The sequence below is a fragment of the Eubalaena glacialis genome, chromosome 3, assembly GCF_028564815.1.
Source record: "Eubalaena glacialis isolate mEubGla1 chromosome 3, mEubGla1.1.hap2.+ XY, whole genome shotgun sequence".
NCBI classification, from domain to species: Eukaryota; Metazoa; Chordata; class Mammalia; order Artiodactyla; family Balaenidae; genus Eubalaena; species Eubalaena glacialis.
The window spans coordinates 85159434-85168613 of record NC_083718.1 but is presented as its reverse complement, the minus strand read 5'-3'; the positions used below and the strand labels follow the sequence as shown (position 1 = coordinate 85168613).

The window sequence follows — 9180 nt, the reverse complement described above, 5'->3', positions numbered from 1 at the left end:
GCACATTACATTCTCCTGGGGGTGGTGGGTGAGATTTTAGGTTCATTAAAAGAAAGCACGAGTTAAAAAAAAAAAAAGTTTAGGAACACTGATTGACAGCTTCCTTCCTGTCAGCTCTCCTTGCAACGACCACCTCCAAAATCTTCAGGTGCTGTCTGGCCATAAAAGTGAGATTCTGGCACCCTTAGCATCGTGCTGTGATCACTGGTATGAACTAGTCATCATAACCATCCCACCCCCTGGTCCTCTTCAGGACTTTCCCCTGCAAGATACAGAGGGTCAGCAGAGGAGAAGTCATAGGCCCGGTGCCCCCAAAGACAAGGTGATCTCAGGAAAAGGTTCACCAGTTTATTTCTTAGTGAAATAATTTCCAAGAGCTCAGTGAGCAGCTCGCAGCAGTGGTGGGTAGATAGAGACACGGCTCAATTCGTTTCAACAGCCTGAGTTTGGCTTTGGGAGGACAAGCTGCCAAGGGTCGGGGACTGAGAGAGCAGAGTGAAGCCGGGTCCCTGCAGAAGTGAGGGCGCAGGATGTGGAGTGGGGCTAGAAGGAGTGGACTTCAGAGCCAGATGTCAGAGCTGCAGTCGCCCCCAGGGTAGCGGAGCTCATGGGCCAGGGCTGGGCCGAGGGGCTCCTTCCCAAAGTCTACCAGGAAGTTGGGGTTCAACTTCAGCCCTCCCTTTACTGTGTCTACATCGATCTGCAGCATCACAGAGCCTTCCCTGGTAGAAACAGGAGGGAGAAGAAAGAGGTCAGAGGGGGCCCGTCCCCTTCCCCCAAGAATTAGGTAAGTGTGAGGGCAGGGAGAGGGGTTCCTGAGGAGGGAGCAGAGTCTGGAAGTGGAGCCAAGGAGTCTTCAGAAAGCCAAACCCCTCTGGGATGGGAGCCCAGGCTGTCTACTTCTTACCTGATGAGATCAGGGTAAAACTGCTTGTCCCAGGCACTGTACAGCGACGTGGTGACGTAGAGACGCTTCCCATCCAGGCTAAGCTGGATCATCTGAGGGCCTCCGGCCACTTGTTTCCCCTTGGGAAAACCAGGGGTCAGACCCCAGGGTTACATACAGATCCTAGGCGGGAATCAGTGGCACCACCCAAACCCCAAAGACGTGCTCAGCGGCTGCCCAGCCCCCTCCCCCATACTTCTCCAGCATGGGTCTGAGGGGCCCATGAGCAGGCGGAGAGATCCTCACCTTGATCACCAGGGGCTCTGGCTGGGAGTTTAGCTCCTGGTCCTCCAGCACCTGCACGGGGCCTCCCTTAACAATGCTGCCCCCGAGGAAGAGCTGGGTGGGGAGGTGCAGGGCATAAAGGAGGACAGTGGCGGGAGGTAAGGACGTTGCAGGAAGAGAACCTCACTCCCTCACGTTCCCCGCGTCTAGCCACGATTCCCCATGGTCCTGGCCCGAACCATCCCTCAGCCCCCATCTTTGCTTTTCCTGCACCTCCCTTATCATCCCCCAGGCAGTTCATACCCTCCACCTCATGCCCAGACTTCTACTTCCTCCCTCCTTTCCTCTCCATCCTGCTAGGACCCACCTGTCCCGTGAGGCGGGGCCTCTGCGGGTCAGAGATGTCATACTGCCGCAGATCCCCATGCAGCCAGTTGCTGAAGTAGAGGAAGCGGTCGTCCAGGGACAGCAGGATGTCAGTGATCAGGCCTGGGTGGGGGGTTGCAGTTCAGAGGCACCTTAAGACTCTTGTTCCCCAGCCTGAGAATCAACCTTCCGATTCCCACACTCCCCTGAGCACTCACCTGGCATTTCAGGCAGCATCCAGCCCTTCACTTTCTTGGGGGGCACCTGGATCACCTTCTCCACTGACCAAGTACCTCCCTGCATTGGGGTCAAGAGGCAGAGAGGTGAGCCTGTCAGAGCTGGGCGATGAGTGTCAGATCTGGGTCTCCCCAGGGCATACTGTCTACAGGGAGAGAGTAGATGCAGGGCCTTCTTGCCACTAGGGTCTAACCGCCATGCAAACCCCTTAAGGCAGGGATCATGTCTGCTTCACCACTGTATTCTCAGCACCTAACACAGTGCCTGACTCACTAAATATTTTTTGAATGAATGAGTAAATCAATATAGCCAGTTAGGGCTTAGGGAGAAATTAGCCTAGGGCTGAGAGGAGACAGGCAGGGCAGGTGGCCTTGTTTTTTATTCCTGGGAAGGCTGGGTTGGTGGAGCCCGGCAGAGGAGGCCTGGGTCACTCCTAGGGAGAAGGGAGTGTCATGGTTATGGAAGCTGGGCAGAGCGCTGACAGGACTGCCAGGAGGAGAGGGCCGGAGCGCACGTCACCTCATTCTTATAGAAGCGCTGGATGTTGGAGCTGAGGGCACAGCCCACGAAGCCCTGATCAGCGGCCGGGTTGTGCAGGAAGCGGATCTCCAGGGGGATGAGGCCGTCCTGTAGAGTCAGGGTCTGCACCCTCTCATGGCGCTGCCAGTCCCACACATGTAAGTGGTTCCCATACAGCCCTGGGGTGGGGATGCAGCCGGAAGATGGAATCAGGATCAGGGCAGGAGGGCATGGGCCAAGGCTGGGGCACAGCACAGGGGAGAAGGTTGAAAAATGGGTTGGAGGGATCAGAGGGACGCTTGAGCAAGTCAGAGCACTCAGCACATCCTATATCATCACCCCAAGAGTTTGGGGTCCACAAGAGAGAAGCAAGAGGGCTGGAGAGTAGGGGTTTGGAATAGAGAGCAGGGGTTTGTATGACCAGACTCCTGCCAGCCCGCAGGTAGTGGGGGATTCTCACCCGCCTCAACATCAGCGGGGTTGAAGCCATCTTGTAAGACATTGGGAGCTGCCCATTCAGTGCTGACCATGACATTGTGTCGAGGCTGGTACCAGAAGTCATAGCCCATAGGCGCAGCACCTCCAGGCCGCTCCCACGTGCCCTTCACCTCAAACGTCTCTCCATCCAGCAGCACAAAACCCCCTGAGCAGGGAAGGAAGTAGGGTGGTAGGTAGAGTTGGTGGAGGTGCGACCCGCACCCAGCCCTCACCCCCAGGCCTGTCCAAGAGGCTCCAAGCCCATTGCCTGGTGCCCCTCCTCCCACTGGGTTTGCCAGATCCTTAAATTCAGGAGCTGAATTTGGACACCTGTCCAAAGGGTCCCACCAAGAGGGCCGGGTGAGAGGTGGGGACTTACTCTGGTGCCCCTACCTCCCATCAAGTTCATCCCTCTCCCAGACCACAAGGTAAATTTTTCCTCCCTTGAGCCAAGATCTTCTGGGACTCTTTACCCTGTGCTTCCTTTGCCTAGCCTCCTACTTTCAGGGTAGGGTTCCTGCCAGAGTCTAGACTCCATTCTGCTCACTCACTCCATTTTTTTTAGAGAGAAAATTATTTGTAATTCAACATGAATGCCCACTATGTTTTTCCCTAGCTGAGTATGTCATGACACCTTGCCACTTCTTTGCAAATGTAAATAGATGTCTACTCCTAAGTGTTCTTAAATCTAGGAATGTCATGCATCCCATCTCCTGGAAAAAGCAGTTAAATAGAGTCTAATGCAGTAACCTTAACTGGATGACCTTAACTGATACTTCACTCCAAGCCCTTGGATGGGGAGTTCTGGTGAAATACGTAAGGCTGGGAGAGAAGCAGCACAGCACGGTGATTAGGACATAGATTCTGGAGCCATGTTGCTGGGTTTGAGTTCCAGCTCTGTGACTTAACAGCTGGCTGGCTTTGGGTAAATTACTTAGCCAGTCTGTGCCCCAGCTTCCTAATCTGTAACACAGGGATCACAGTAGCATCTATCTCATAGGTTGTGTCTGGCACATAGTAGACACTTTATGTGAAAGCTCTGATCATACCATAAATGAGAAAGTAGCTGTGACAATTAAGGATCTCAAGGACTGTGAGATTTGCTCATGAATTCACGAAGGCCGATATTATATGCACGTGTTTTCTGGGGCCATGTCTGTATTTGCTCACATTTTGCACGGCAGACAGTTCTGACTATAACTTGTAAGTGAATTCATCATTCAAGGCTCACCTTCATAAAAATAATTGAAACAACTGAAGTTACTTGACTATAGTTTAAATATTGGATGAGACTCCACCCTCTGGGTCTCCCTGGAAGGTCATTCCATCCCTCCCTCAGTTTGGGATCTGCTTCCCTCACAGATGTGCCTGTGGCAGGTACCTTTGCCATTGCCCTTGGGGTCTCCCAAGGAACTGATCATCACCTCCCCACTGGCCAGGCAGTGGGTGGTGTGGAGGTAGCCCAGGTCACACTTGGCATGGATGTCCTTAGGCTCAACAACCTGGAAAGGGTAAGGAATGGTGTCAGAATCTTACAGGGCCAGGAGTCCCCACTCCTTACTCCTCCCCTCCCACACTTCTATCTACTGACCCTGCCCTCTTTTCCTCTGAAACATAGACACAATTTTCCCTGCAGGAATATGGCAAAGACTGAGTCTGCAGAGCAGCAGGGGCGTCACAGAGACTGATAACTCCCCAGCAGAAAACATGGACTTCTCTCACCCTGCCTGTCTTGAGAGCACTCACAGCCCTTTGAGACCGTAAGCTCCTCCCAGGCTGGGAGGATGCCAGTGTCAACTTTGTATCACCAGCGCCCAGCAGTGAGTGCCTAGCACAAAGAAGGCACTCAACAAAGCGTTGAAAGGAAGGATCAGAGGCTCCCGCCTAAGGGAAGCCCTGGGCTCCTAACCGGCTGGGGCAGAAATGGCTCCTTCTCCAGCTCGGAGTGAAAAACGAGAGCCTCCTTCCTCCCCTGTGGTGCCCCTGGGTGATGATGACCCAGCACACCTGGTAACTCTCCTCCAAAGTCTAGCCCCACTCGCTGCTGTTGAGCCCCGACCCTGCACAAGAGCTGGAGGGAGCTGCTTTAGGGGCAGCTTCCTTGCTCACAGGCTGCCCTGGGTGGCGGGCACATTAGGGGCCCAGAGCTGGCTAGGGCAGAGGACGTGCCTTGTGCAGCTTCGGAGCGCGGGGCTCGGTGCCCACATCCACCACATAAATTCGGGAGGAGATGAGACTGGGCAGCAGCAGCTTGGTGCGCGACTTGGTGCTGTCCCCGAAGCAGCTGCTGCAGGTGTTCCACCCTGAGTGATGCAGCTCGTCCTTCAGGTGGGGCATGGGCAGCCGATGGATGACCTAGGATAGGAGAGCGGGCAGGGGTGGTGCTCACCCAGACCACGCCTCTGTGCGCTTTCGGAGAAGGGGCCCTCTGGACCCACTTCATCTTGGCAGCACAGCACAGACTTCATTTTCAGCACTGCCCTCGCCCATGGGTGGGGGATGCCCTTGTGCAGTGAACAGCCTGAACAACCATACCCAGGGAGGGTGAAGAAGGATGGAGCAGGGAAAGGGCACTGCCAGGGCCAGGGCTAGAGGAGGGGTCTGAGGGTCCTCTGGTGCCCAAGCCCCACCTCACCTGGCAATACTGGGGAGACTTGGGGTCAACGTCCACAGTGGCCAGATAATCCGGGGCCTCAGTGTTCGTGTTTCGGTAGATACAGGGCAGGTAGACAATCTCCTCCCTGGGTCCTAGAGGGTAGAAAGCAGGCGGTGGGGTGGGCAGGGTGGGGACAAGGGCCGGGGCAAGGCAGGGTGTGTGTCAACAGTGGAATTGGTAGCAGGCACTGGCTTGCCTACTCCTGGGGGTGCTGGCTCTCAGTCTTCTCACACTTACCTTTCATGGCCTCCAGAGGTGAAGGGTAGCCAGGTCCACACTTCCCACATTTCGTAGCTGTGGAAACAATGGGGCATGCTGGCTGCACCGCGCTCTGGAGGATGAAGCCTCCTTCCTCACATGCTGCAACCCAAGCCCCCCAAACCCCCGGCCCGCCACTGGCCAAGGCAGAGGCACTGTCTCAGGTCCCCTCCAGACCCTCAAAACCCTGAAGAGTGTGTGGGTACGGCAGGAAGAGCTGCAGAGCTATGACCTGAAGGTGCACAGACCCTTGTGCAGGACCCAGGGGAGGCAGGAGAAGGGTGAGTGCAGGGGAGGTGGTGTGGTGCAGTGGTTATGACATTGACTTGGGCCCCAATCCCAGCTGGTCACTGACTAGCCATGGGAGCTTAAGCAAATCACCTAACCTCCCTGGCCTCAGTTTCCACATCATCTGTAAAAAGAGGGTAATAAGAATACCACAATGGGCTTTTATGAGAAATAAACAAGAAGCTGCAGTCAAGTGTGCAGCTTTGTACTTGCATGGTAGGAGCCCGTAAACCCTGGCTGTTCTTAAGGAACAGCCGTCAGGGAGTGACGGTGGTGCCTGTTCAGCTCCTTTCACTGAAAGTTATCTAAACCAGGAGCTGGAACACTTCCTGCTTCCCTCCCCTCTGGGTCCTGACCCCAGGCTGCTGGCCAGAGCCTGGGTTATATAACCAAGGGTCTGGTAAGGGATAGGAGGCTGAAGTTCAAGGCTGCAGGACTGATACTAACTGAATGTCCTTAGACCAGTTTCTACCCCTGGGTGGGCCCCATCCACCTCCTTTATCTGTAAAGCAAGTTGTTTCGCCCAACCCTGGAAAACTCAGAGGCCCACCCACCAGAGCTGTAGGAAGTGGCCCTCCTTGTCTCCTGAAGTCTGGCAAGAGAAGCCACGTGGATCTACAGGACCAAAGTCAGGAACCAAAGTCAGTCGCTGAGAAGGAGGGCTGCCACCAGGCATTAAGCATCAGGATTCGGGGCCTAACCAGGAGGAAGGGCTGAGGAATAAACAGAGGGAGCTGTAGGCCAAACCAAATCCTGGAGTGGAGTTCACAGGACTTGACACTGCCTCCCTGCCTGGTCCCATGGCCAGTCTGGCTACTGCCCCAGAATCGAGCCTCCACTGGTGTCTGGGCTCAGGCCCTCAGCCAGGGAGCCAGGTCCCCCTACTTGCAGCAGCCAAGTGACTTAGGAGGCTGAGAGGCAGCAACAGCATTTTAGAGTCCAGAAGTGTGGTGTCAAGGTCCAGGTGTGACATCTACTCTCTCCATTTTCTCCCCTGTGTTCGCCTAAAAGGGGTAATATCTTACCTTCTTCTCTAAGTGGCTATGAAGGCCAAATAAGACAAAGTATTCAGAAGTTCTTTTATAAGTGAGAGGTGTTGTATAAATACGGGTAGCGCTGTGCCAGAAATCCCAGGCAGTGCCTGGTGCCCAGAGAGAGGGCTGGGGCTGGGATGGGACACGGTGAGGTCCAGTCCAAAGGAATTAAGGAGACTTGTTCTGCTATACAACCAAACTGTGTCAGGGTTTGGCACAGGAGGTGAGGCAGAGGGGAAGGAGATTCAAAACTCCGAGACATCAAGACAGAGATGCAAAATCTGCAAAACCAGAGACTGAGAGAGAAGTAAAGGTATGAAAGAGGTGTGTGAAGGAGGTATTGCCCCTCAGCACCATCTCCCCATCCCAGACCCTAACTGCTGCATCCTGCACAGCATTTCTGAGAGTCAGGGTCAGGCCCTGCGTGCCACTCAGGCCCCACTGAGCATCAGTCCTCTTTCTGGGGGAACATTCCCCCTGTCTTAAGCATCTCAAGCAAGATCTCTGAACGCCTTTGGGTTTGAGATGAGCCCAGGGAAAGCTCACTGGGTTTTCCCAAGGCCAGGCTGGTTTGTTGGGCATTCTCCAGAAAAGACCCAGATCCACAGGGGGCAAGGACCTCGATACTCCCAGCCAGACCCAGACTCTTCCTCAGCCTGACATCCAGGAGTCCATGGATGGGGGGGTAGGAGGACTTGGCGGACTGAGAGGGTGGGAGGCACTGAAACAGCGCCTCTCCCACCCCGAGAGCGGGGGGGGGGGGTCCCTGATTTCCCTCCCAAAGTGATTGGTGGGGCAGGGTAGCTAAAGAGCAACCTGGCCACAAAGGCCTGGGTTCCCTACTCCCTGCAGTAAGAAGTTGGCTTAGGGCTGAAATCAGGGTTGTCTGTCTCCTACGGTAACAGACAGAGACATAGAGCTCCTCCTAAGTACCCCTACCCTTATTTTCTCAGCTGCAGAAAGGCTCCCTGGCCGCAGGCTGCAGCTGGGGAGCGGAGGTCGGCGGGGAGCCCAAAGTCACCTTTCCCAGCAGTCCCTCTGCCTTCCTTCCCAGACGCCTCCAGTACTTCGGCTAAGCTGGGAAATGCAGGGGTGGGGTGGGGCGGGGCCAGTGGAGCGGAGCCTGGCGCTCCCTCGCCTAACCAGCTCCCCCTCCAGGTTTTCCATCACTTCCTGCGGGGTGGGCCATTGGTGGTCAGCGGACGGTTGTCAGAAGCCCCCCTCCTTACCCATGCTGCTTGCTGGTGCGCTTTGCTCCCGACGGGTCTGCCAGGAGTGGGCAGAGACGGAGGGCTGTGCTGGTGTCCGAGGCAGGCTGTGCGGGGAAGGGGCAAAGGGACGGAATTTATACCACCAACTGGGGGTGGGCGGGGCAGGGGGAGGGCCCGGCCGCCACCCGGAGTGGATGATGGATAGTTCCTGGGCAGGGCGCTCTCAAATGGCCTGGGCGGCTGTGTTTGAGTTACTGGCTGTGTGCTTGTATGTGTGTACAAGTGTGTGTGCGCAGGAGCGTGTGCATGTGCAGATATATGCTGTGCCTGCGCACGTTTCTCTTTAGTGGAGTGGGTGCCTGGGCATGTGCATTTGTGTGTGCTTGCTCCTGTGTACCTGGGTGTTTCCTGTGTGTGTACTTTTATGCATGTGCCTGCATGAGTGTGTATCTGTGTCTGTGTGCCTGTGTGAGGGTGCTTGTGTGTAAAAACCTGTGCTTGTGTATGTATGTGTGCCTGTGCACGTCGGTGTGTTCCTGAGTGTGTGCCTGCCAGAATATTTATGCCTGTGAGGGCATGTGCGTGTGTGCCTGTGTGTGTGTGTATGCGTGTGTGTTTGCGTGAGTGTGTATGTGCCAAGTTCCTGGTCTCTAAGTGCTCATCTCTGTACTTGGACCTATCTCTTGGCATGTAGGGGCACCGAGGGCTGTGGGCCCATTTGCTCCTGCATCCACAGCCAGGGTCAGCTCTCTCCTAAGACTGCCTTCCTATTCCAGACAAACATGTTCCCCAAGGACTGCTCACCCATGTCTTCCTGCCACAGCTGCCCTGACAGGAGCCAGGGCAGGGTCGTGTGTCCAGGTTCCACTTTCTCCAGACCCATCCTCTTGAGCTTTGAAGAGGAAGAAAAGTTGGCAGTGCCATTATTACCCTCTACTACCCTTATAAACCTCAGAAGGTGAA

The 9180-nt window shown here is 55.3% G+C and overlaps 1 protein-coding gene across 2 annotated transcripts; it reads right to left on the bottom strand.

Moving 5' to 3' along the window:
- Positions 1 to 328: 328 nt before the first annotated feature.
- Positions 329 to 8324, bottom strand: SELENBP1 (selenium binding protein 1). 2 transcript variants are annotated; one of them, XM_061186018.1, is made up of 12 exons: positions 8236 to 8324; positions 5664 to 5720; positions 5406 to 5518; positions 4940 to 5125; positions 4152 to 4272; positions 2754 to 2936; positions 2294 to 2472; positions 1756 to 1834; positions 1539 to 1660; positions 1193 to 1285; positions 908 to 1026; positions 329 to 722 (listed from the first exon to the last, which is right to left on the bottom strand). In XM_061186018.1, exons 1-12 carry the CDS (start codon positions 8237 to 8239, stop codon positions 560 to 562), a joined length of 1419 nt encoding a protein of 472 aa, XP_061042001.1. In that variant the 5' UTR covers positions 8240 to 8324; the 3' UTR covers positions 329 to 559. The 2 variants fall into 2 exon arrangements, with proteins under 2 accessions (XP_061042001.1, XP_061042002.1); XM_061186019.1 differs by lacking the exon at positions 8236 to 8324 and adding an exon at positions 6527 to 6547.
- Positions 8325 to 9180: the final 856 nt, after the last annotated feature.

Bases quoted from the DNA above. Each gene is read 5' to 3' on its own strand.
- SELENBP1 (XM_061186018.1), bottom strand. The intron at 1,027-1,192 runs GTGAGGATCTCT...GGTTTTCCCAAG, and splicing joins CAGAGCCCCTGGTGATCAAG to GGGAAACAAGTGGCCGGAGG. The intron at 723-907 runs GTAAGAAGTAGA...TGTTTCTACCAG, and splicing joins TTTTACCCTGATCTCATCAG to GGAAGGCTCTGTGATGCTGC.